At 41.5% G+C, this 27,529-nt stretch overlaps 2 protein-coding genes across 2 annotated transcripts in view; one reads left to right on the top strand and one right to left on the bottom strand.

The window, feature by feature from the left end:
• rimbp2b (RIMS binding protein 2b) overlaps window positions 1-9,624 on the top strand; it is a gene marked incomplete at both ends in the record, with an annotated part of 58,197 nt that extends 48,573 nt beyond the window's left edge. The window contains 10 exons of the mRNA XM_080499156.1: window positions 392-494; window positions 1,017-1,142; window positions 2,501-2,682; window positions 3,360-3,528; window positions 3,692-3,754; window positions 3,942-4,045; window positions 4,987-5,013; window positions 5,554-5,625; window positions 6,411-6,545; window positions 9,469-9,624. Coding sequence (XP_080355282.1) covers window positions 392-494; window positions 1,017-1,142; window positions 2,501-2,682; window positions 3,360-3,528; window positions 3,692-3,754; window positions 3,942-4,045; window positions 4,987-5,013; window positions 5,554-5,625; window positions 6,411-6,545; window positions 9,469-9,624 — 1,137 coding nt within the window. The remainder of the gene's footprint in view (window positions 1-391; window positions 495-1,016; window positions 1,143-2,500; window positions 2,683-3,359; window positions 3,529-3,691; window positions 3,755-3,941; window positions 4,046-4,986; window positions 5,014-5,553; window positions 5,626-6,410; window positions 6,546-9,468) is intronic.
• A 2,317-nt stretch (window positions 9,625-11,941) lies between these two features.
• Window positions 11,942-26,876, bottom strand: piwil1 (piwi-like RNA-mediated gene silencing 1; the record flags this gene model as incomplete). Its single annotated transcript, XM_080500072.1, has 20 exons — window positions 11,942-12,058; window positions 13,083-13,230; window positions 13,300-13,425; window positions 14,811-14,964; window positions 15,040-15,110; window positions 15,547-15,650; window positions 15,861-16,061; window positions 18,453-18,525; window positions 20,044-20,231; window positions 20,316-20,430; window positions 20,663-20,780; window positions 21,563-21,689; window positions 23,362-23,470; window positions 23,608-23,805; window positions 23,885-23,965; window positions 24,043-24,164; window positions 25,056-25,270; window positions 25,402-25,527; window positions 25,718-25,823; window positions 26,814-26,876. 20 exons carry the CDS (start codon window positions 26,874-26,876, stop codon window positions 11,942-11,944), a joined length of 2,562 nt encoding a protein of 853 aa, XP_080356198.1.
• Window positions 26,877-27,529: the final 653 nt, after the last annotated feature.

The following is a 27,529-nucleotide window of genomic DNA, read 5'->3' as shown; positions in this document are numbered from 1 at the left end:
ATTTACATCATTTATACCTTCATTTGCTTCCTTTTCTCATCAAGGAGCTGACATGCACAGAACAAAACAAACCCAACAAATGGTCTTTAGCTAAACACCTGACCCTTCCTAAACCCCAGTCCATGTCGTTGTGTGAGGGGTTGATTTGATTTGTCTTATTGATTTGTTGGGGTTTATTGTTCCTTTTCTTTGTTTTACTATTATTTTGCTTTCCTAAGGACAAATGGAAGCCACATCATTTGCTCTTATGGATTTTCAGTTGTTTTAACAGGATTGTTGGATTATTATTTCTTGTTGAACACGTTTTTTTGTTTTTTTTAATGTTTCATGTTTTCACACTTGACGTGTTTCGTTGTTTTAACCTCTTATCTGGTGTTTTTCTCCTCTAAAGATCATTGGGAACTCACCTGGAAGTGCTGATCGTCTGGACCATTCGGGGAGGAGGCCGGTTCACATCGGCACCCCCCCCCAGCGACGACCCATCCCATCCATTGGTTAGTGAGGTCACCACATGAGGATCTCCATCCGCAGGGCCACTGATGTTTGTGCTGTTTATACCATGTGTTCTCCTTACCCACATGAGCCGAGCTGGACATTTCTCCCATGGAGCTCAGCGGCCACATAGATTGTTTTTTTGTTGTTGTTTTTTTTTTTTTAGTGGGGGTGTTTGCACACCCCCTAGCTGTCCATTCATCATGAGCTGGATTCACCAAATACTCACATGCAATTTTGCAGGAAAAGTTAACTCAGACACTCTCCCTGTGTTCACCGCGTCTGCGTTCACTGTGGGTTAACATGTTTATACCCGAATCTGACCATACCGCAACAGATGCAACCATTGCTGTTTTACACCCAGTGGCTCCAGAGTGAAACTCGTTGCCTTGTAACACCCCTCCCACCTCAGGGCAACCTCATCATCCTACTGTCTCAGCATGAGTGAATGGGTCATGGGGTAGAGCGGACTGTGTGAATGCGGGGATCTCTGACCGTAACGTTGTGATTGGTGTTTTCTGTAGAGATCACCATGGACAGTAACAGTGAGGGGAGTGAGGGGAACCTCTCACCCGTCAAGGAGGATGTTTACTATGGCAGTGTAGCTCGGCGCAGGATATGGCGATCTATGTCCTCAGAGGATCAATATGGTATGTGGTGCAGCTTCTCTCCAAGATGACAATTTATCCTTAAAATGCAGGAATAAGGCTGAGACTCGCTCTTGAACACGTGCAGTGATATTATGGTGGTCTTTGTTCTGTGCTGGAAAGTTAGCTGCTCTGGTTAGTTTAGTGCAGCTTAGCTGAAAAAAAAAAAAAAAAAAAAAAGCTGACAGGGGAAGTCAACACTGGCCACTTTTGAATGAAAATGTACTCCTACACCTTCAATCCCAAGAAACCCCAATCCCATTCACCCTCCATACCCAGATCACTCTCCACCCCACTGCAACATAGACCACCCTTTATTGTCCTCTTCCTTTACTGCAACCTCTTCTTTTCCTTCTCCGCCCACCTCTATGAGACGGGGCCAGTTTACTTTAATTTTGCATGACCTGTTTACAGTACAGTGAGAAGGAAAGACACATTACTGGATGGATTTTTGCATTTTTGCCTTGTTGGTGTCACTCGGTTGCATATTCATTGACCCTACCACCACCAGAGTCAAACACTGTTGAAGTACATTCTGCATCCTCAAAAAAAAAATGTAACAAAAAAGAAAGGAGCATATTAGAAATGCTCAGTGAGTAGTTGTTGCAATATCCTTGAGCTATCATTCAGACTTACAATCTGCCATTGAAACATTCAACATGGTGATCCATGGGAAGCATGGGGAGCTGATATCAGGTTCATCCCTTCCCCCTCACTGTCCCTGATATCTGTCTTGCCAGGAACTACTGGGGCATTTTATGTGTTTTCTCCCTCGGGAACGTGCTTCCTTTGCCCTTCTGTCCGCTGCACATTGTTTCCAGATGTGGCCTGAAAGCATGACATGTAGGAATGCTCTTCTCGTCATGTCGACTCTCGGGGAAAGCATGCACGTTGATCAGCCTCTGTGAGATAAGGCCGTGAAACAGCAATGAACAATAGTGCAGTGTTACTTGTGTCCCCCTGGTGTGCACAGTCATTCAATTTCCCCTCGCACCCTCAAAAGCTGCTTGACATGTGTTCCCTGTCTGTGCCGTGTTGTTCTGTGCTCTGTGAGATTTGGCAACACGCCAGCAAGCAGAGATGTGTGAACCAAGAGCCCCGCTGTGTTACGACCACATTGTGAGAGCGTCGTTTTGCTTTTAGCCGGCCGACACAACGGAGGCGAGCACTTTCTCGGAGTGCCAAAAAATTCCAAGTGTAATAATGGCAATCAATTCCTGGCTCTTTTTTCACACATGCATCTCATCGCCCTATCCCCCTGTCAGCTCTAACAAAGAGACATCTTCTGCTCTCATTGCCTCTACAGCCAGCGTGGCTGTATAAGGCTGGTAGTAGCAGCAGAGGCCTCCTCTATGTTTCAGACGGCTATGGCGGGCGCAGACACGGGCGCGGACGGCGGTCCCCAGATTACTACGAAGAATCAGAACCGGAGGAGCTGACCCGGGTGTTCGTGGCTCTGTTTGACTATGACCCGCTGTCCATGTCTCCAAACCCGGATGCTGCTGATGAGGAGCTGCCGTTCAAGGAGGGCCAAATCATCAAGGTGCCGAGTCACACTTGACCCCGTCTGGAAAATAAGCGTCCATCCATGCTATATTGTGAGGTGATTCAGAGACCCTGGAGTAATCACATGGCGAGGCTGCGGGTCGTTTCTGTACGCCGGTGATCTCCAGGCCCTCAGGCGTGTTCCAGAGCAGGACACTATTGAGTCGGGAACATTTCCATAAATGATTGCAGTTCACTGTGCAACCCACAAATGGAAGTTAAACATGTCTAATACATGAAAGTGTTCGTTACATTCATGCATAGACAGCGGGTTGCATGGTTAATGCTGAAAACGCTGCATCCTGTTGATGTTTTGGAATCGGAGGTTGAGTGAGCGGCGCTATTTTGAAGAATAATGGCATCTGGTTCAGGAAAACAAAACCTCAGATATGCTGTTATGAGATGAAGTGAGGTTTGTACGTCGGAACATGTGGTTTAACTTAATTTATTAACTCCTGTTTGCCAATAATATAACATTTCTGGCTGTCAAACTATTGTTGAGTTTAAAAACAAGTTTAAGCAAAGGATATTTCATAGCTACATACACTTAAAAGATTGCTTTTTTAGAGTGTGTGAAAAACATAATAACAGAATAACTGAACTGGTCCTATTGTGCAGGACGGTGTGTCTCCTATTTGACGCTGAGCATCTTCTAATCTCTTGTTGTTATTTCAGGTGTTGGGGAATAAAGACACGGATGGTTTCTACAGGGCGCAGACCCGCGATCGAGTGGGTCTCATCCCCTGTAACATGGTCTCTGAGATCCAGACGGAGGATGATGACATGATGGACCAGCTCCTGAAACAGGGCTTTCTCCCACTCAACACTCCTGTGGAGAAGTTAGGCAAGACAGGATTTTCTTCTTCACTTCATTGTCACTCTATTTTTTTTTTTTTTTTATCTCCTCTGCGTCTGCCTGGCCAGCTAAATGCTCTGGACTCTCTCCCTCTGACTCACTTCTCTTCTTTTTTTCTGCCCTTCCCTCTTAATTATGCTTTTCTATGTAGTGAACTGTGACCGTTTCAAAGATGGCCGCTCAATAAATCGCAGATCCAGAAAGTCCAAGAGAGGTCCGTGTGCAGTCCACTCTGCTTCATCTTTACTACTTTCCTCTTTCTATTGTTTGATTTCAAACTGTGAGCTTGTTGGGGATTCTGGTGATATTTGCTGTCAATAAGCTTCTGTTGTGTAACTTGTCACAATTCTCAGAATACTATCATAAATCATTTACGTGCATTTATTTTTCCTCATCTGTAGAAAGAAACAGGCGGAGTGGACGTCAGCATCCCACGTCGACGCGGAGAATGGTGGCTCTGTACGACTACGACCCGAGAGAGAGCTCTCCTAACGTTGATGTTGAGGTACTCTCCTCCTGTCGTCCACTCAGCTTCAAACAACCTCTGTCACAAGTGTCTAGTCTCTCAAAAACATAAAACAACAGACAGATTGGACTGCACAACCAGATTATCCCATTGGCACATGCTTAAGTCCATCTTTTAGAGAAATTGTTTGAGATTTGTTAGCATTGTTGTCAGTACATGTTTGTCTGTGGAAACTGAAGTGACAGAAAGCAGGGGAAAGGCGCTCCCGTCGCTATGTGACCCAATAGTGGAACAATTTCAGAGACATGTTGAAGGCGATACTGTGGCATGTAGTTTTCCAATTCTATTTTTTATTTCACTTCTTTAAATTAACACGTTTTCTGGTCATTAAATGAAACAAACGACTATCATTTCTGCACTGCATTTATGTAGGTAAATTTGCCAAGTATTTAAGACAAACCCAGGATTATTATGGCTATTAAAAGATAAAAACAGCTTTGATGAAGCCGAAGGACTTAAGAAAGCCTCTTTATCGGGATGAACGGTGAATTACTAAAGTGAAAAAAGTACAAGACTTACAGCATGTGCAATGCACTGCGGACGAAACACAACAGGACGTTGAGACCACATCAAAAACATTTGTTGGTGTGGCACACTGATGGCAGTGGACTGGTCTGAAACTTACTCAGTATTGTTTTGTTTCCTGCATAATGAGAGTTTTCCTCTGCTTTCCGCCGTTCTGCCTCATGTGGCTCAGTCCATCTCCATGTTGAACTGACAGAGTGGTCTCATAGCTCAATTATCTCTTTGAATAGGATTATGGGTAAAATGTGCACAGGTTGGGGAGTTTAGATTTAGAGGATTGAAGTACTTTCCCGTGCTGTTTTTTTTTTTTTTTTTGTAATTATTATTTTTTGGGCCCTTACCCCCCCCCGGTTTCACTTACTCTCACCTTTCTATTGGCACTGCCACCGACACAGTATGAAGGCCACAGACTGAATGAGGAGGTGAGTGAGGGCGAGCTACTGTCTGATCTGTGTGTGTTTTCTCACCCACCCCCCACCCCCCACCACCCCCTCCCCCGTTTGTTGGAGTGCAAGGGAGGAGGCGGGCTTCAGATGGCAGGCCATGGCTCTCTTGTCCCTGGTGGTCATGAGAACAGCCCCCCTCCCCATGCATTGCCTGAGCCAGCATCTCCCCTCCTCGGTTTGGTCTTTCTGTGTCAACCTCTCTCCTACGTACTGTACATGGCTATTGTTTGCTTTGTGTGTTCTCGGGACTCCCACGGGAAAGATGTGCCCGGTCTGTTGAAATCCTGTCTTCAAAGTTACAGCACCTGATGCATTTACAGTTGCAACAGTCCGCCTGCCGAGACTGAATTGACACTCATGTTTAAGATGCATCACGTTGATTTGGAGAAGGACGAACAACATTTCAAACTCATTCGACCGCCCGAGACTTGATGTTCTGGAAAGCTCTCCCGCCTTTTACGTGAACGAAGGCGCAATGAGACAAACGTATCCCAAGGTTTTCTTCTCCTCTGGCAGGCTGAACTGACTTTCTGTGCCGGCGATGTCATCACAGTCTTCGGTGAAATCGACGAAGATGGATTTTACTACGTAAGTACTGACTTCAATGGATCCTTGTTTGCGACACAAAACAGCACAGCACAACTTTGCCATGGATAGCTTTTAATTACGTGATTTAATTTAGCAGTGTCACATCATGACACTGTCACACAGTTGGCCACAAAACACTTCTTGTAAAATGGTTGGGAATATCTGGCGCTGCATTAAGTTGGTTTGACTATTTGACTGTGTCAATTGGGAATTAGGAATCTACCTGCTCCCTCTGTTCAGATCCTGGAACATTACATCTTCTATCACAACTATGCAAATGACACACAGCTCTATATACCAGTGTCAGTGAATGGCCACCGTCCCTTATATCTGCATAAATGACATTAACAAGTGGAGGTGTCGCACCTTTTTACAACTTAACCCAGAAAGAATAGCGGTATATGCTCCTTTTAAAGTTGTGTAATTTTCCCACGGGGAGTGTTAACTGTTTTTATTAATGAGTGTGGCAGATCACACACACTGAGACTGCACCAGTGATAAAAAGTGCTAAATGAGTCCAGTTTATTTTGCAGTTTAAAATAATATACCACAACACAAATGACAACACTATGATATCTGCCTCGGCTCCAATATGAAGTCTGTACTGACGCCAGCCCCTTCGGAATACAAAAACAGATCACAACCAGTGTTTAATTCTCAGGGGCATCATCACTTCATAAGCACAGGACACACTGTGGCAGAGGTGTGTGTACCTCGCACGCAAATGTTTCCAAATAGCTTCATTCACAACAGCGGGAGCCTCACTGTCCTCGTGTCCTCTGCAGGGCGAGCTCAATGGACACAAGGGACTCGTTCCTTCCAACTTTCTAGAAGAAGTGCCTGATGATGTAGAGGTTTTTCTCACTGACTCACCATCTCGATACCCCCAGGACACTCCAGCACGGATAAAGACCAAAAGGGTACATGCTCCTTCGCAGTACTAGCCCTCTGACATCCATTCAATCTTTTCAGTTCCCTCTATCTCCTTCAGTCGTGTTTGTGTTTGTGTGTGTGTGTGTGTGTGTGTGTGTGTGTGTGTGTGTGTGTGTGTGTGTGTGTGTGTGTGTGTGTGTGTGTGTGTGTGTGTGTGTGTGTGTGTGTGTGTGTGTGTGTGTGTGTGTGTGTGTGTGTGTGTGTGTGTGTGCGTCATTAAACCAATGGGATTTCTGACTCTAGAGAATTACACTGTAAATAAATAGATGTCTAAGATTTATGAAGAAAAAAAAAAAAGAACTTTAAGACTAATACTTGACAGAGGTACTTTTATTTTTCATGTTTACTGCTGTGAAGGGGGTATGCATTGTATACTACATGGATATATTGTATTCATAAAGCATTCTCAATGAGAGTAAAATGGAGACGCTCCTGTGACTTTTTACTTCTGTCATGTACTGGAAAACAGCAGTTAACACTTTTTTGCACATGCATATTCAGCATTCTAACAGATGCTTTATGAATATATTCTGTTTGATCTCGATTCATTTCTAATAGAGTAAATAGTTTTGTTGTACTGAAAGAAGATGAACTATGTAGTCGGTAGCTCAGCATGATATATATATAAATATATATATATATATATATATATAGTCCAGATGCATGAATTCTTGAACATTTTATATAAAGATAAGTCCAGTGTAGTACAACTTTTTGTATCCGCTCCTGAACGCCTTGTTTTGTAAATTGCTTTCTTGTAAAGTAGCACGCAAAGGTCACTTAGCCTAATGTTGCTGAGAGTAATTTCAGAAATAATCCTTTCCTAAATGTAAATATGTGATGTTATTTTTGTGTTCAACAAAATAACGCAACTGTTGAAATATTTCTAGGTGTCATCAGATTGTTTCTTTCCTCCTGCTATAATTTGCCATGTCACAGTGCAAACTATTGAAATGCCATCACCATATATTTTTTTTTGTTTGTTTCTTTGATTTCTTTTCCTCACCCGCTTGGCAAAACAGAAGAAGAGTGTTCATTTCACACCTTAAAGGCTCTGTTTCCGTCACGTAAGTGAGCAACTGAGGATACCAAGATTACGCCCCCCCACCCCCCCTCGTCTAATGCAGATGACATGGGTACCCTTAGTTTCTGGTATGCAACACCGATACTCTGTATGACGTTCCTCTTTGTTTTCACCCAAATCTTTCGCTCTGCTGTTGTTGGTAGGACGTAGTGACCCCAGCCAATGCATTAGACAAGAAGTACGGTATCTTCAGTTGTTTCTCTGAGTGTTGTACATGATAATGTCCGTCTCCTGCAATAAGTCTCCTGCTGTAACTCATGATAAGCTAAAAGGCCGTTGTTGCACAATTACCTTTGAAAAGTAAACACAACTTATATCCATCTTCTGTCCCGCTTATCCTGTTCAGGGTTAACTTATATGCAAAAAAACAACAACAAAAAAAGGTGTTTTTTTGGTAGGAATCTATTCCACTTTGTGGAAAACCAATATAAAACCATTATTTTGCTGTTTGAGAATGAAAGCAACATTTTCTTCAAACCTTATTCCTGAAGCCTGAAATGTTTGAGATCATGTCTTTATTGTGTTTCAATCTTTTTTTTAATCAACCGTCCATCTACAAATTTGAGATTTAATTTTAGAATGTTTAAATTAAAAAGATCATCATTCTTTCAATATTTACTTTGTTCTAGTCCAAGTCTAGTTTTACATTTTTGTACACTCATTTAAAAGAAATCAATATTTTTCCTATTTTTATTTAATTTTCCCTTTATTCACAAAATGTCTTTATCGTCATATATTTCAGACTTTATAAATTTTTTTTTCATGTCATTGGCCTCAACATGTTAAAATGCTATTATTTTTTCATTTGCAAAATTTCCTTTTCATTGGCTTGATATTTACTTGATGGTAGGGATATATATATGTATATATATATATATATGTATATATATATGTATTTATTTTTTTCATATTCTGGCTTCAGTCTTTTTTTACATCTTCCTCCACATTCAGGATTTAGTCTCAAGCAAAATTAAAAAGCTTCTCCCATTTGTTTTTTCTGACCCTAATTTGTTGGTGTAACATTTTTAGAATATGCAAAGGAGATCAAATTCAACACACCGAAGCAACAATCTGAATTATTAATAGTTATTTATTTGAAGTGAACCTGAGCCATTGAGCAGCGACGATTCTCGCCTGTTACGCAGCAATATTTTGCTCCCAATACCAGCCGTGGTAACAAATCCCCACGCAGAGCAATTTGATCCAAGTAATGTTTTTATTCTTCTTTCCTTCGTTTTAAAGGGGATGAAAGGAAAGTCTTGCTTTGCACTCACACATTAGTCCTCCTTTTGTGTGAGTTATATTGAAGCAACCGGTTTACATTAAAAGGAATCAGCAGAACAAATCCAATCCGTCTTCCCAAAGTGCAATTTAAAGGAGCCTTTTAGCTCATGATTACAGAAAAGGATTTGTGACTAGTAGTTTCTCTGTAACCCAGTTGTATCAGTAAATATTTGTTTCTATATTAAAGAGGAAGCAAAGTGAATGTGATATAAATATGTCCCGCAAAATGTATCTTGTGTATGTGAGAGGCTCTGCTCGGCCGTTGATAGTTGGGAAATGTTGTCACCTTTACACGGATGTGGAAGGTTAAGTCAATGTCATGCTTAAAATGTCTGTGTTGTGCTAGTTTAATGGTAGCATTTGAAGCGAACGCCGTTTTGTACCTGGCAGAGAGGGTGGAGGAGGGTGGAGGAGGGTGGGAGGTCAGCTATGGTGGCCCTGCAGAGACAGAAAGGACTTGGGGGAGCAGTAGAGGGGCTGAGGTGTGAGAGACTCCTGGCTTTTTAACACCCTCAAACTGTCCCTTACGGGTCTCCCATTAGGTTCCCCTGGACAAATCGGGTCCGCCCAGAAGAGCCGCCTCCCCCACAGTGCGTCCACACGTCCCGGCTCCCATGGACATGTACTCCTCCAAACAGAAAAAGGGACTGCTCTCCAAAGGGAAGAACCTATTTGAGAGACTTGGCGCTGTAAAATAATCTGACAAACACGGAGATTCGTCCACGTCAAGTGTTTTTTCTTTTTAAAGAAACTAAAGGTGGCATTTGTGACATCAGCAAATGCATAATTTCTTGTACATCTGTTGTATACTAGAATATTTGTATTTTGTCAACTTGATCAACTACTTATTTTCAGTAACACATTTCATACGGTTCCACAACCGCCGAGCGTCGACCTTACCTCCCGAGTGTCCCGGCTGACGGGGTTTGCTTGTAGACGGAGACGGGGCCCAGGGCAGTCTCCACTTTGCACTTGGTCAAGTCTGAACAGACCGGCCGACCACAAGAGTCCGACCAGTGTCTCTCTGTACGCGAACCAGAATGTCCACGAAGCACCGAGGGCTCACTCTCACCCGGGAGTCCACGTGAATTGAATCTTCGACCAACGACTTTCAAGCGGTTGGAGAGCCTGGGCATGCTTTTACTTCAGCACATTCCCGCAGGCCGTGCCACGGTCTCGGTGTGGGAACCGGGCGGTCAAAATCCTTCCTCCCCATTTTCAACTGTGACAAGAGGCGCGTGCCCCCTGGAAACAAGCACATACTGTATCTTACCACAGGGTCTCTGCAGTGAAGTCAGCCTACATGAAAATGCCTGCTAGATCCAACCTTCATGTATTTGCCTTATTATTGCACAATGGTCCGTACTTTGTCCGGTAGCGCGTGCAGTTTTCATGCCTGCTCTTCAGTTCTGTCACATCATCCAGCAAACGTGCGTGCTGAGGCTCGTCCTGACTCGTGACATGCAGGGTAATATCGTGTGACTGTTTTCCATTCAGCCACAGTTTAAAATGTCAGAGCCCAGAGCCCCCCCTCCCCCCTCATGTTGCTAAGCCGTGAAATGAACATTTACTTTAAAAAAAACAAAAACAAATTCTAGGACGACAGAGAAAGGCACTTTATTTTTTTGAGTTTGATGCCACACGTCTTGATTTAAACTCGACTACTCTACAAAGGGAACCATACAGATTATATATAGAGATATATTTAAGGACTAGAGAATAGAAATCATGAAGTTCTGCATCCAGTTCACAACATGCACTAACTTTTGAGCTTCACTAAGAGAGTACAGGTATAACATCTTCACAGTAGTTCAACAGTGAGACACAAGGCTACCTCTATGCCCCCCCCCCCCCAAATCTGAAATGTCTATTCAAGCCAATCTATCGTCGATGCCTGTTCAGTGTCCCATGTCGGTGCAGGATTCAAGTACTGTATATCAATATATAAATATACATATATAGAAATATATATCTACACCTTAATGTAGAGTAGTGAATGTACAATGAATTGAAAGCCAATGTATTTTTCAAAGATGCCCAAAAGGATTGTGCAGATGTCAGTCTTTTGTGCGTGAAATGAAACAGTCAACCTCCTGCTCTCATCCTTTTCCATCCCATCCTCCCACATTTGACTTTTTTTTTTCTTTCCCCCTACAGAGTTGAACTGAAACTGCCAAAAAAAAAGGAAAAAAAAAAGAATGTATGCAAAACATTCTCCAATACTTTTGTGTAGAATTCTGGGCCGAGCAGCCATGTTGAACCTACAGTAACCAGACACACAAAACGTCCTTTTCCGAACTCTGGACCGCGTCGTTCAACATCACTTCTGTTCATTTCGAGTGACTGTTGCTCTTTTTGTACTTTGTCCATTTGTAAAATTGTTTTTAAATGTTTATACTTGATTTTCAAACTGCCTTTTTTGTACATTTAAATTTATAATCAAACTGTGCAAGCTTTCCCCATGGTGTCTTGAAGACCATATTGTTTTCAAAGTCTGCAATTGTGTGCTAGCTTTATAAGAGTTATCGGCCTATATTGATGGTTATAAATTATTGTGTGGGTGTGCATGTGCAATCTTTTATAGAAAAAAAATCTAAATAAATTTGATATTTTGTAAGGTTTGAGTGTCTGTTTAAACTTGAAATGGCGTGGCACAAACACACAGATGTCAAAGAAAAATCAGTTTTATTATCTTAACTAAAATATGAATCAACACTTGAGGCCTGTTTTTAAAAAAACAAGAACATTGTTTTATTTTCAGAGAACAATTCAACTTTACTAGAAAACAAGAACATTGTGTCTTTTTACTAGGAACAAATCACTTATATTGGCAAAACATAAACTAAAAGATGTGGGTCGAAAAAGTCAATCAGTCAGAAACTGATAAAGCTACATAATATAAACGACCTGACTATAGATTTCTAACAGGCAACACGTGTCACATCTCAACTGTAAAGATCGGAAACAACTAGTCAAGAACATTTGATCCGTCTTTAAAGAGCTTGCAGCTTCTTCTTACAGGTAGAACAGGAAGTCGTCCAGCTTCATGTGAGGCTCCCGGTGGAGGCTCTGACCCACCAGGAAGGCCAGTTTATGGGCGTACTGGCAGGGAGCAGGAACTCTGATGAGCCCCTGAAGAAATGAGAGTCAAATATCCATCACCACAGGAAAACCAAACTCCCTCAAACAGAATGTCAAGACGGCTGGAGTTGCCTTCAGTTATAAAACGACACAGTGGGGAAACAGGAGAGAAGTGTTTTGGTGAAAAGATCACCGAACTGGTTTCATCTAACACGACAATGTTTCACGTGACAATGCCTAATCCGCAAAAAAATTTAAAAAGCGTGTTTACACTGTAGCAGCGCACACTGACAACTATATAGTTAGTATGGCCAGGCCACAGGAGGGCGCTGTTGCTTCATTTTGTAATGAAACTACACAGACGTGTGCAGAGAACTAAACATTATAAACGTGAAGAAAATGGCGAGAACCTGACATCCCTATTGGTCTGATGACTCATCGGATGCCGTCAGGGGGGAGTCAACTATAAAACTACTGATATGGACAATAAAACTAGAATACAGACCGCGAGAAATACCAATATGGGTCGGCCATGTTTGTTTACAACTGTGTGAGCAGAAGGAAGGGGAGATGTGAGCATGCGCAGTAACAGTCTCTGCAGGAGGGAATATTGACCGTGAAAGAGGAGCTGGGATAAAAACTTCAGATACAGGGTATCCGCACACTGGTGTCGGGTAAACGGACCCCCCAAAAGTGAAGAAAGTTTTTTGTGGATTCGTTGTCGTGTAAAACACGATGCGGAAATGATGCTACTGCCATAGTGAATAGTTGTTCTGCGCATGCGCCAGTCGATGGACAATAACGTTTTCCTCAAAAGTGTCATTACTCCCCGTCCATGTTATTCTGGGAATTGGTAGTTTTATAGTTGAGTCATGGTTAATAATCCAACTTCTTTGGTTCACGGAGAGTTCCTGCCACTGTCCATTTTCACAACGTATGGTTCTCTGCGTGCATGTGTGGTTTAACTACAAAAACAAAGGGATCTCATGGAACAACATGCCAACCTCAGCACACCTCCACAGCAGTTTGAAATGTTATCCCTCCCAGAAAAACCCTTTCAACCACACAAACCTACCTGCCAGTTGTAGTACATGTGGCACAGCTTGTAGGTGAGCCGCTGCATGTGGTCGGGCTTCAGCCCGCTGGTGTCGTAAACCACGTTGTAGTGGGTCGGAGAGATGCTTCCAAGACGAGTCACTTGGCTCACGATGAAGAAGTCGTACCTACAGACAGAGACAAGTCAGTACTGGTCAAGTCCTCAGCAGGTGCAGGACACGTTGAAGGGAACATACCACTCTCTGCGGGTGACCTCCGTGTCCACCACGGTGCCTGGAGGAGGGTTGTTCACTCTGCCGTCCAGGAAGGCGAAGAACCTGCTGTTGATGCGTTTCTTCACCACGATCACACTGATCCTCGGGCTGCAACAGACGAAAAGTTTGGAACCACACCTCGTTTTATTTTTAAAAGGCTTAGTTAGGTTATTTCATGATTTCTTCGTTTTCCTCTACACAAGATGGTTCTTTAAAAGCACACCTGCTTTAAAGAACCATCAAAAAAATTGATTTCATGTTTACTTAATCAGATCAATCAGTGAGTCAGATCACATTTCTTAATGTGTTCCCTGAAATTGTGTAATTTGGCCAGTTATGCAATTTAACAACATTTCTTTATGAAAAAGCCCAATACGGCCTTTTTGCCTGAGAGCACCTATAAAGAACCAAGTATCAAAGACAAGAAAAAAAAGGATGAAAGCGTTCGAGACAGTTTGCTCCAGCTTTGTTACTAGAAAAACAGGTTTAGTAGAGATGTTGGAGCGTCCAGTGTCTTTACTTCATATCAACACTGCTCGTGTTTAGTCAGTTATACAATTGTCACGCATGTTTTTTGAGATTTATTCTTCCGTGGACATTTTTATCATTAATAAGTTACCATCAGTTCAGTGGCGGCATCCGCCAGATAGTTTTCAATAAAGACAACCAGAGAAGAGCAAAATCCTTAAAAAGGCTTCGTTCACACCACATCCCACCAAAAATGTAAAAAATTGGAATTGAGCATCAAGACCTGCCATTTTTTTTGCGTGATCATTTCAAACACGACCTGCCATGTGAATGTGATCAGATCGGATGTTTTCGGGCCCCAGACCACACAAGACGACATGATGTCACGCCGAGCACGCAGTTTACACATGGCAAGATGGTCACCACCAGGGTTGCCAGATGTGACTTGCCGTTTCCAGCCCAAACAACGCAAAACCCACACAACTCAATCAAATACAGCCCAAAGCTCAGCCCGTGTAGGAATCACTTTAAAACCGTAAAACCATTATGTTTAACAATGAACACACAAAATAAACCAAGAGTTTGGCTCCCCAATTGAGGGACACTGCCATATCTGGCATCACATGTAGTTTTATTTTCAAGTAGTTGTTAAATACGAGCCACCAAAATCTAGACAACATGACGAGGGAAAGGAGAATGAGGTAAAAACAGCACAGCTTTGAACATTTTGGCAGAAGCACTTCTCCTGGCATCAGTCACGTCAATGACGAAGCATTCACGTGTAGAAAATTATCTGAATTGGTACCACATGAACGAGGCCTCGGTCTGGTGCGGGGAACACCCCCTGCCTCCAAAAAACAAAACAAAACTGAGTTGGAGCTTTCACACGGCCACAAAACAGGTCGACTGTGGGTCACTCGAGTTAAAAAAAATGTAATAAAAAATAATCATAACTGGGTCGCATTTTCTCAGTGTGAACGAAGCCCAAGACTCAATCTTCAAACACAAAAGACTTGTGAACTCACTCGTAGTCCTGGCCCATGGATTTGATGGAGTCCAGGATCTGGGCGATCTCGTAGTCGACCACGCCGCTCAGCTGCCCGTCGCCCACGCCGTCACGGTACACAATGATGCGCGCAGGAAGGCAGTTGTTGAATTTCAGGTAGTCCTTCATTGCAGCTGCAAAACAACATCAAAGCTGTTTAATGTGGATATTACAACTTCAAAAATCTGAATTAGGGGGGAGTGACTTGCCAGTCAAAGCCATTTTCAGCCCATCGATTAGTTCTTGACCTTTGCGCTGCAACACGCACTTGGAGAACCATCTGCAGGGGGACAAAGGTGACACCACAAAACTAATTCAAAAAAGATGTCTTCCAGAACACAATCGAATACATACATGAATAAAAGTTGTTTTCTTCTAATCAATAGTTTAAATTTAACAAGCTGACTAATCTATAGCAAAGGTCACCAACAGGCGGTGCAGGTCGGTCCTTTACAGACCTGGACTTACTGACGGCCAAAACTGAAGGGTAGGATTTCAAACTTGACGGGGCCCTTCTTTTAAAACCAGTGCTGCTTTTGTAGTCTTTATGGCAATAGTTTAGTGGAGGAAGAAAACTACTGCAAGTTCAGCCGTCACATGTGGCAGCACACAACCAACTAAGTGTATTTCAGGGGCCTGAGATTGAATTTCTATAGTACAGACTGATGTTGGAGTTAACGTAGTGAGAAGAGGGGGAAAGAAAAAAGTCCACTGACCTGCTCATGTTTTGATTTAGGCTGGCCACCAGAGCGCCAATGGATCTTTTCCCAGCTGCGGTGTCATGGTAACAGTCGATTCCCACAATCATGAGCTGTTTGAGCTACACAAGACGAGACAAAGACCAAGATGACTGTTGTAGTTTCACATAAGGATTTTTTTTTTTTTTTAAATCCTCAAGCCAAATAGACAAAATTCCAAGATTTTTTTGAGATCTGTTTAAAACAAGTCTGACCAAACAGCAGTTTTTCATAAAGACTTTCATTCACATGTAGTGATAGATATTGTGATAAGCAGTGTACACGAGACCTACAGGGATTTCCACACTCCAGAGCTCTCCACCCATCTTGCACGCCATCTGCAGAGCAATCTTGGTGGCCACAGTCATGATTGTTTGAGGTTTGCTGATGGTGCGGCCCAACACACACTGGCTGGGAACAGGACAGTCCAGGCAGAGGTACTTCTTCACACTATCATACTTGTCCTTCCTGTTGTTGGATAGGACTACCACCACCTGATAGTAATTAATAGAAAAGAAAAAAAAAAGCACAGAAAGGTGGAAATTTGTCGGTAAGCACCTGGGTGATTTCTCAATGTGTTTATACCTTGATGGACAAGAGTATGGTTTTATCTATTGAGCGAGAAACGTGACAGACAGGACGAGACTCATTTTACTCCGTCACACACAACAGATGGTTGCACCCCATTTTGGTGATACCGTAGCATTTTTTAACACATTCAGTCACATTTAAACCATATTTGTTGGTCTTTTATACATGTTCCATGCAAATTGTTGGTACCAATCCCTACATTACCCTTAAGAAAATCAGATTTCATAAAAACGCTTACAACAACCAGACGGGCTTTCAAATGTGTTATTGTTGCAATATGCATTATACTTCTATCTTGTGAATTTGAAGATTTTAAGAGACTAAATCATGCATATGTTGGTATTGCAGCAGATGCTGCTTCAGCATTGACACATTTAATTAGCTCGTACTTCTTTAGAAAGCATTAAAGCACTTCAAGAATGTAACTAATCACTTCAAGAACGAACCCGGTCCTCCGGTTTGAGCATCGTGAAGCTTGGTCTGTGGACACGTTGGCGTCTTGAAACAAACTGCATCCGAGTGGAGGGTTAAGAGTACTGGAAAACAGGATTTTACCAGCTTTACTAGCCCAGGGTTACTACAGGTTTCCACAAGTAAAATCTAAGACTATTGTTCGAGAAATCTTGTTCTGTCTCATAAAGAATGTAATTTTGCAGTCTGTGTCAGCACTTTAGAAACCTCTGTGCTACTTTTTAGTGTCCTTCAATGCAGACTCAAAAACAATTTCAGCCTTTAAGAAGGAGCTGTCTGGACAATCAAGCAAAGGTTGTACTGTGACATTGCCTCTTCTTGCAAGAATATTGTAAAATTGTCTTAAACTTTTTCAAATCGCTGTCTGATTTCCTGCGTATTCCGTCTCCCTGAGGTTTTTTTTTTTAACTAGGAAATTCTAACCTAGAATTGAATTTAATGCCTAATTTCACCCCATACTTCATGGTCAGCATAAATTGGTTTGTAATTGGAAACCATGTCCACTAATGTTACTTTTGACATTTCCCAGACACATCTAAACACTGTTTGAATTATTTTTTTAAATAACAGATAAATGCAGGGAAAATGTTTTGTCATTTCTGTTGTAAGAATTCAAACGACACAGTCAGAACGACAAAAAAATACAATCCAAGTACATCTAAACACTATACTGTAAAAAATGTAAGACAACAAAACTTTAGTGTAGCCCATAATGGCTACATTTGTAACGAATAATCTGTTGACGAAAAGAAAAAAAAAAATGGTTGCCATTTGTGTTCATCTTGAATATAACTCAGGGGCCAAAACAAAAGCCCACCTGTACCACGACAAATGTAAATAAAACAAATATGACTAAATAAAATTAAGCAAAAAATAAAGAATTTACAAATAGTTACTGTATAGCAATAAAGAGTATTTCAACACAATAATCCACTTTCTTAAAACATTAGTACTGAACAGATTTAGTGGCATCTTTATCATCAATTCTTCTGAGGACTTGAAACAGATGGTAATTTCTATCATTAATAATGATATACTTGTGTTCAGTGGCTTAATGATCCGGTAGAAGTTGGTACACACTGAATTGTTTAGTTCTTTCCAAGTAGCCAAGAAACACTTTTATTTTTAAATAAACAATGGGATGTAAGGCTACTCTTGTGAAAATCCAATACTGGCTCATTGTCACACAATCTCGTATAATTTAGCACTTGTCAACACTTCACACTGACCCACGCTACTCTGCCTCTGATTTGTCAGCTTCATGCTGTACAGTAAACAGACATTAACCAATCAGATTAGAGAAAGCAGCCAGCATGAGCCAATCAGAAGCAGAGTAGAGCAAGTCCCGAAAGGCGTCTGTCCAACTCGGCGCAGCATGCAACTCCGAGCCGTGCTCCACGCTCAGGGGTTTTAGCTACCACAAGCCCTTTAGTGGACACGCCGCACCTCCCGTTGGTGTTTTTGTATCATAACAGTGGAGGAGGAAGGTTTAAAAAGCGAGCACAGCACAAAGTGCAGTCTGCAAATTTTTATCGTCAATTGTTTCGACTATTCGCAGCAGCTCGAGAAGAATCAAGACCTACAATCAAATTTGATACTTTTTTAAAGCTTGAGGTATTAAATACGGAATTGTTAACGCAATACTTTTAACACTTTAACATATAACATCTTTCATATTAAACATTTAAGGTTACTATTAAGTCCACGATAGCACATCGTTATGAAGAAACCAAACATGTCACATTTGAGTTGGCCTAAAAATGTTTGGGGAAAAAAAAAAAGAAAATCACACAAGGAAGTCACTGTTTTACAGGGTCACTCACCATTTGGGTTTGTGGTCCGACGTTGTGTTGCAGCGCTCTGAGGAGAGACTCCTGGTGATCATCGTACACAACACTAAATACCGGGAGATGAGATAATGACACGAGACTGTATGAGTAACACTTTTCAGACCATAGAAAAATAACTGACATTCCTTAAACGTTTTGATATAAACATGATCTGCAAGAAACACTGTTCTGCCTGTAATTTACACCAGCTGTGACTTATCTGTATGCAGCAGATTTTTCTATGGTTAGTGCTTCTAATCATGAAGTTATTTAACTGTCTGAGCTCCAGATAAATTACATAAATTGCAAATTGTATTATTGCACTTCCAATTGAATATTCTGTTTATTTTGAATGTCACTTTTAATTAGTACAATTCTCAGTTTACGCTTTAGTGGAGTCTAATCAGAACTAATTGCAAAGTGGCTTCAGTAAAGTATCAAAGATGACACCCACCTGACCACTGGAGCTGCAGGTGAGACAGACATCAACTTAATTTGAGAGGAAATGCAAATGGCCAACTGCCTGAGTTGGTGCTTAATGCTTCAAGTTGCAAATTTGTTTAAACAAGCAGACATTTATTTGTATTTTAAACAAAACCATTCAATACATTTTCAGTAAAAATAATGAAATGTACATTATTGATATACAAGAATTATTGGCTTTTTAAATCATATTCCAATTTTCCATTACTTCCTTGTCTGCTTTCTAATTCCACTAAAAGTCCTTTCAGCTAAAAAAACAAAATAGAATTTCAATGTTACCAAAATGTTTTGTGTGCACCTAATGTTTGTCATTGCGTTAATCAGATTACTTTGACCTGAAACACCGTCTGGCTGAATACTTTCTTGATGCATCATGTTGGAGCTTGCCTCTTTTTTCTTAATCAACTTGGGTTATTTATTTGATGTTTCTTGAACAGCGTTTGAGAATAACCAGTGAACTTCAAGTTTGTTTCACGAGGAGTAAGTCTGTTTGATTTGGAGGGACAAAAAGGGACGTTTATGTTCCAAGGCAGACAAATAAACTCCAATACAAACAATGCTGTAAACGTTCAATCGTGCATTCAAGTCAAGCTACTGACATGCAGAGCAGGGCTCGACAATAGAAGGGATTAGGATGCCTATAAACCATAGGTATTTTTACAGGTTATGGATGGATCTGGATTGATTCCCCTTTATCTTTGTTTTGTCTTTCTAATCTAAAAAAAAAAGAAGAACATTATACAATTTAAAAGATTTCTAACGCCCAGAGGATGCCTACACTGGGTTAGTTTTTTTAAATTGCATGACACCAGAGGGTAATGCTTGCAGTTATTTACATTACCTGATTTTATATTAAAATATAATTCTAATTTTATCTGCCGATTCATTTGCTCTTACTAATGTCAAACTTCAAAATGTTATTTTATTGCCCAGAGCAGGATACACTGCTGTAAAATGTATTCCAGTTCAGTGTTTGGATTATAATATATTTTGCAGCTCATTTGAGACTAGACTTAAGACATCTCACGTTAATGCATCACATTCAAAGTATTAATTCAGTTTGGACATTGTGGTTCAGCAACACCATCCAGCAGTAACTTACACGGTAGGTCTCTGAATGGAGATGCCCAGCGGACCTGAAACTTTGTGTAGTGTCTGCAGGAGGGACTGCGCTTCGTTGTTGTTTCGAGGGGTGTGCAGCAGGAGCCAGTTTTTCAGTGGTGGAGCGCTCATTAAGGGGATGCCACGCATCTGCTTGCTCCAGTCAGCTTCATGTAGGTTGTAGTCATACTTGGCAACAAAAATGTTTAAGATAAGGACCATCAAGATACATCCCTGATAATTCCAAATTATATAAAGTAAAAATTCACATACCGTTCTCGGTCCCTGAGAGATCCTCTCGCTTGGGAGCACTCTGCCAGTCAGATTAAGAAGCTGTCGATCAAAGCTGAGTCCCCACTTCTGCAGCTCTCCCTGTGCATCAGAATCCCTACAAGATATTGTTCAGGATTCAGATCAAAGCAGGCGACTATTAAGAGCCAGTCAACAGGATAACGTGCTTTTAAAACTTCTGATCAGACATATTACAAAGAAGATCACAATTGTCAGCATGAGGAGCATCAGTTAAGTTTTATACACTGTGTGTGCACTCACAACTTCCTCACAGCTCCCTTTCAAACCAAGAGCACACAGGCAAAACATGCTGAACTAGAATCACTCACTTCCGGATGGTATCAACAAATCCGATGAGGCGCTGCTCCCTCTGCTCTGGATTCAGTTTCGTGTGGACGCTCAAATCCTTCATGATGGTGTATTCGCTTCGCATCTTATCAGTCAAGCCTGACAAACGGTGACACGATCAACGTTTGAATAAACATTTTCCCTTACAGGAACAACAGCCCACGTTGTATCTACTTTTTAGGTGATTGCACTCAACGATTTATCACTTTTTAAAATTCCGGGTCCAGAGGGTCGCAGCCCTGCATGCCCTTTCGATCTTTTCCTGCTCAAACACACCTGAGTTCCCATGATGAGGCTCTGCGGAAAGCTTGACAATGAACCACTAATTGCTGTCAGCTGTGCTGATGTGAGGAGACATTGAAAACGTACAGAGCTGCGGCCCTCAGGAACTGGAATATCCCACCCCTGAAGACAGTAACATTATTTTCCAAGATTAAACCAGCCTGAGCAGCTCAAGCTAGACAGTAACATGATTCCCAAGCAAGAACATAAATGAATAAAGAAGCAACAACAAAAGAATACGGACCCCCCCCCCCCCAGGCGGGGCAGAGACAAACACACAACTCGAATCAGAGTACAGTATTCTTTAGACACTATAATAATATAAGCTTCTCAATGCAACTGTATCAGTACTTATCAGCTGCACCGGCACGAGTTGTATGTAGTTCAAAGAAAGTAAAAAAAAAAAAAAAATCTGTTCATAAAATCTTTTAAAGATATACTTTTAACTTATTAACATTTTACCAATTCCAGCAACTCTGATTGAATCGGGTTGCATGTGGCCGCCGCACAAAAATTAGTTGCATACTCCTGCAATAGAAATTTAAAATTCTGACATGTCAAACAAGAATGAGAATCGGATATCAAGAGTCAAGATGAACCTGTAAGGTAGCAAAACTCTGGGATGAGCATTGCTGGACCAGGAGGTGGGGCTCCAGCTGGACCCCGTCTCTTCGGATGGCTGACCAGCAGCGCCTGTTTCCCATCTGTGATCGTCAAGCCATATTGCTGAAGGCAGAAAAGATACTCTTAATGTGAACTCCAAAATAATTTCATGAGAAGCCAAATTGAAATCTAGTTTCATCCAGGCAGAAGGGTTTTGTCCCAGTCCAAACCCTGCATGTGATGTTAACTCAGTGGTTCTCAATTATTTTGTCATGCCCCCCCCCTAGAGGACAGAATTTTTTTCAGGCCCACAACATAATTGTACTACCATTGAGAACCTGATATTTATTTATTTATCTGTATAAACCACTGTATGAGTTGCTGGCACCAGCATTCTGCACACAATCGCCTGATTATCAAAATAAATTAATAAAATGAGCTGAGAACAACTTAAAGCAATTTCCAAGTTTAGTTTATGAATTGTGATTCTCAAAACAAAAAAAGTGCAAATGATTCACTGGGATGTGCATTTTTAAAAACTTAACACAGTAACATTCAAAACTTTAAACAGCAAGATGTTCTGCTAGTTGTTCTTGGAGGTCGTCTGCAATGTCAGATATACGTCTCCCGACCGTGTCATTTGAAAGAGGGACAGTCTTCAGTGCCTCAGCACTTTTCTCACCGAGCATGATTGTGACCATGTCCAATGCTGCGGGGAGGATTAGCTCCTCTGCTATGGTGTGAGGTTTTTTGCACCTTGCGATGTGGTGGGCAACTTTGTAAGAGGCCAACAGTGCTCTTTTGTTTACTGATACCGCGCTGACAAAATGACCGGCTTGTTGGCGATACTCATCGAGTTTACGATGAAAAAACTCCAGTGGCTTACTGACATAACGGGTGTATGGTCTCCAGGTGCCGTCTTCATTTATTTGGTTTCATGCTGTCCGCTGCCAGAGTTTTTAGGCATAAAACACAAACGGGTCTTTCCTGGTTTCCGACCGTGTTCACGGTAAACCCAAGGGCTATGTAGGCATCGTCATATCTCCTGCTCTTACTAGCTTTATGCCGGTTACTGTCACCTGTTTTCTTTTCCTCTGACGCCTCATCCTTTTTTCTTTTCACTCCTGTCAGAAACTTCTCCATCTCTCCTCCTCCTCCGCCAGCTCTGTACACCGGTGTTGGTGTGTAGTACTTCCTCTCTACTGGGTTGAACAGGCAGCCTGTTGATTAGTTTGAGCACTGCTGCCACCTAGTGGCTGGAGGCCCCCCCCCTTTTTTTTTTTTTTTTTTTTTTTTTAAATCGTTCAAGGATGAATAAAGACACTAATACTGAAAGTCTCGCCCACCTCACGCGCCCCCTGACACCCCACCACGCCCCCCACCATTTGAGAAGCACTGCGTTAACTGGAGACTCTAAATTTCCCATAGCTAATGGGGATTGACTTCAAAACTGAAAAGTCTGAGCAGACGCATATAGCAAGTTTTGATCACCAATCAGTCTTCAACCTTTCCACTAGGGCTCGTCCTAAGTGACAAATATCTAAGTATTTGTCTTGTGCTGGGCTGTCAGCAATATATCAGATTATTCGGATCTCAAAATACACAGACATCACCAAAAACACTGAATAGTTGAATAAGGTCCAGCCAGAGTTTTCACAGATTATCTTATGAAGTGAAGTATTCTGGTTTGTTTTAAAATCAGCACACTTCCGTAGTGCATGTTGAGGATTAAAATTGCATGTCAGACATTGCTTAGCATCACCACTTGTGCCGAGACTGACTGTGTGACACCTACACTGCTGTAGTAGTCCTTGAAGGTGATGTTAGTCTCTCCCCTCGTGAATGTGTTGTTAGGAGTGTGATCCCATGCAATGTCGTCGATCTTGTAGGTCTTGTTGTTGTACCTGAAATTTTAAAGAGACGTCAATATTACATCAATTAAGATCACACAACAGGGATGATTGTCCTTAAAAAATAAATAAAAAAAGAACCACAATTTACAACATTAACAATGTAGGTGCTTGTATTTAAATGTTCTTACTTGGTGAGGATTATGAGTCCAACGAGCTCCTTCGTGCATATGTCAAAGAAGCGCTCACTTCCACACCGCTGTCTCAGGCTGATCATGAAGTCGAGGACTGTCTCGCTGCGCAGCACCTTGTGGCTCACATCAGTACACAACATGATGGACGTCTCAAACTCAAGGATTGTAGTGCAGAAACCTGGCCAGATGGTTAGCCTGAAATTGAGGCACCATGTTAAAGCCACAGCAAAGACTCAACCAGTAAGGTTACAAATGAAGACAGTAGTTGGTGTACTTGTGCTGGGGGATGGACAGAGGATCCTGGGGGTTGTAGTAGTTTCGTCCAATCTGCTGCATGTTGAGGATTTTTAGGATCCTGCAGGAATAGTATCAAGAGAATTAGATTTTTGTTTATTCGGTTCATTTTCTTTTGATTTCTTCCCCAACACTGACTTTCTCAATATGATGTTGTAGAACTGCAGGCACATTGGGGAGGAAGGCAGCAGCTCATTTGTCAGAGTGACTGTTAACTGGACCTTCTCTCCATTTCTGGTCTCGCTGCAAAACACCGTCTCCTGAAGACCAAGTTGGACATTTCATTGGAAGATTAGTATCAAACAAGTGAAAAATATATATAAAAAGAAACTCAGGATAAAGCATACAAGCTTCAATAAGTCTGAAGATTCTCAAAATGTAAACTTCATAATGGCACCTTTCAAAAGTGTCATGAAACGATTTGAGTTTTCTGATTTCAACTTTTAATATAAATATGCTTTCAAGTCGTGGGAGTGTCATAATGATGAGTATCAGCAGCAGCCACTTTCACTTTAAGGATGTTGCCCCACCCTATAAAGACAGAAGCCATTCTATTGAACAGAGGTAATACCCACAAGTGCAGGAAAACAATATAAATAGTATTTGACATAACTGAACAAGGCCATTGACAACATAGAAAGTATTAAATGCCAACAAAGGCCGATCTGAACAGTCTCAAAAGTTTTTTGAGCTGCTTTTTTACAAAGTGGACAAACAGCATTATCTTAGTGACTGTTAAAAAACCCTGTACCCCCACTTCATTAGATTTAATGGTTGGTCACAAGGCACAAAAATGGCCAACTATGGTCTTAGTGCCCCCTCTATTGGACAAGACAAGCTACATAAAATTATCTTAAACTACTCTACACATTTAAACAAGTTTTTACAGTTCCACTTTTTTAAAAATGTCTTTACTGTGATGTAGGACCACAGATTAAAGCCACAACCAAAAGTAACATCACACTCATGGACGTGACAACCAAAGTTTCAGTGTGTAGCCATCTTAAAAAAGTAATGGCTTTAATTCTAATTACAGAGCTGATCACTGCAAAGATTGCCAACTGAATCTGTGCAGACTTATTGAATCCATGTTGATACTGAGAGCAACAGAATGGTGCCATTCAAAATGTCCTAAACACTTATAAATGCACCTTGTCGTGTAAGCGGTTAAGCAAAAACAGCATTGAGCCATCAAAAATCCGGGCTACACCCAGCGCTTCTTCGTGTTGAAACAGCAGGGCAGTTCGTAGACGTCGAGACTCCATTGGTGGGTTGAAGTCCACGTGGTACTGATAGAGAACCCACTGAGGGCAGGACAAGATGCGAAAGTAGTTTGCAGTCAACTGAAGGGGTCTGCCACTTGTTCCTGAGGATGGGGACACACACGGACGGAAACAGAGACAGACACACGATTATGAAGCCAGATCTCAACGATACCGATGGTTATTAAGCGCACACTTGCTGGGAGTGTTTGTGAGTTCAAGTAAAACGACAGACCAGTCTTTGACTCCTTAACATGCTCCATTGCCTGCCTGGTGTTGATTCCAACATCATGAAAATCCTGGCGGCGTCCACCTCTCTCCCCCAACTTCACCTGATGAAATCCCACTGAAATCTGAAGAACTAATAAAAATATGAATATTTTGTGTTCAAAGTGATGAAAAGCAACCAGAACAAACATGCATGAAACACATCCACACTATGCAGCTGAGAGAACAGACAGAAAAGGCTGAGGTTGCCACAAGTGACCATGTAAGGACTACCCGCATTTTCAATTGCATCTTGATGGACTCTGCTTTGGGATTATGTTTACCTTCAGTAGGAGATAATGCCGGGGCACTTTTCTGTCTCCCTCTACCTCCCAGATCCCCCTCTGGGGCAGGGCCAGCAGCCGCTGATGTCGTCTCTCGAGCCTGGCTCTGCAGGACAGTATTTAACAAGTGTTAATGCAAGAGTGCACAATCATCATTTAGCAATGTTCATCAATAGATCAACTATGATGAAAATTATTTAAAAAGGTAAAATAGGGGACTGATTGAAACATATAGACTCACAAGTTCTTCTTCCTGACTACTTCTCTCGGGCACCACTGGACCAAATATCAACCACTGGTCAAATGTACTGCACAACTTAACATGCAAATATATCCCAGTATCAATTGAACACCCAAAACAATCCTAAAAACACCAGGCTAAAGTATCCTCATATATTTGACCAGCATTGGTCATGGCCCAAATGCTTAAAGTACCAAGGTTAACTACAGATAACTACCCCCCCCCCCCCAGATGAATTACAAAAGTATCTTACAAATCATCTTTGAAATGCTGTTGCGTGACAGTCTTAAACTGATTTATGTTCTCTTGTGCAGAACCGCAATTTTTATTATATGGGCAGAAGGTGCCAAGGAGCTGGAAGCAGTCCACAATGGCTAAAAGAAACCACCATTAAGTTTTTTTTTTTTAAATATGATTTTGAGGGATTAATCTACTAAAATACAAAGACGTAGGGGGAAAAATTAAATCATGTTCTCTTTGAAATAGTTTATAATTTGCTCGACACTTTGGGTGGATTGGAGCCTCTCTGCTCTGGTTTGGGCCCTTATGTTTGACACTCCATGTGCTAGACCACTTAATATTCCCAGTGACTTACAAAATTAGTCATTTGCATGAATAAAAAAATCTGGACGCACAGGGAAGGACATGAAGAGGACTTTTGGAAACAAAGGAAAATCTTACAAATTTCACTTACTTGCAGGAACAAAAAAATATGGCAAAGTCATAGCACGTCATTGTTTAATATGTTACTATATTCATGTCCTCCCCAAAATACCGACTTCTGATGCACATGTCAAGTCAGTATTTCAGAGATTACAATCAGGACTAAGAGTCAATTGATCACCGGACTCTTACCGCTCCAGGTACGCTGATCTCCTGACCTCGTGCTCTGCCACGTGCTCGGGCCCGGCCTGTCATTTTGAGTCAGCCTGCGAGCTTAGCTGCTAAACCAAAGTTGAAACGGAATTTGATTAACGGCATAATTCAGATGTAATATAGGGGGAAAAAAGGGTTAAAAACCAAGATCAGGTGTTTTAGATATATTCCCATTATGAACAAAATAAAAAGATGACTCAAAAGCAGCATGAGCCCTCTTCAAAAAACTTCGGTATATCATTTTGAAAGACAAAACCTGCCACATGACAAAAATATAAATATATTCAAGGTTAGACGAAATATTTTTTTAAATGATTAGACAAGAGTTGGTTAAAGGCATGCACATGTCATGAGTTAGCTAATTGGAGACGAGCTAGCTAACAGGTGCGGCCCTTGGCCTTGAAAGAAGCCGACAAAGTTGCTGAAAAATCCGACTAAATCGCAATATTTTATATAAAGTGATGGTGTGGTGCATTTGATCAGAAATACTCACGTTTACAAAAGTTTTCTTTAAACTTGCTTGTCCAATACGGTGATGAAGGCAGGTGCCGCTTACTGCCGAGAGGGTGTCTGCAATTTGATTCAATCGGCTTCAGGTCAGCACGTGCACTCTGGCCCCACTCATACCAGAAATTAATTCGCGCTCATTAGTTTCCGAAACTGTTTACAGATTGTTCTTCTATTTGATACATACA

This window comes from Blennius ocellaris (assembly GCF_963422515.1).
Source record: "Blennius ocellaris genome assembly, chromosome: 7".
NCBI lineage: Eukaryota > Metazoa > Chordata > Actinopteri > Blenniiformes > Blenniidae > Blennius > Blennius ocellaris.
Note: the sequence above shows the minus strand (reverse complement) of the source record. Positions and strands in the feature narration are given on the sequence as shown.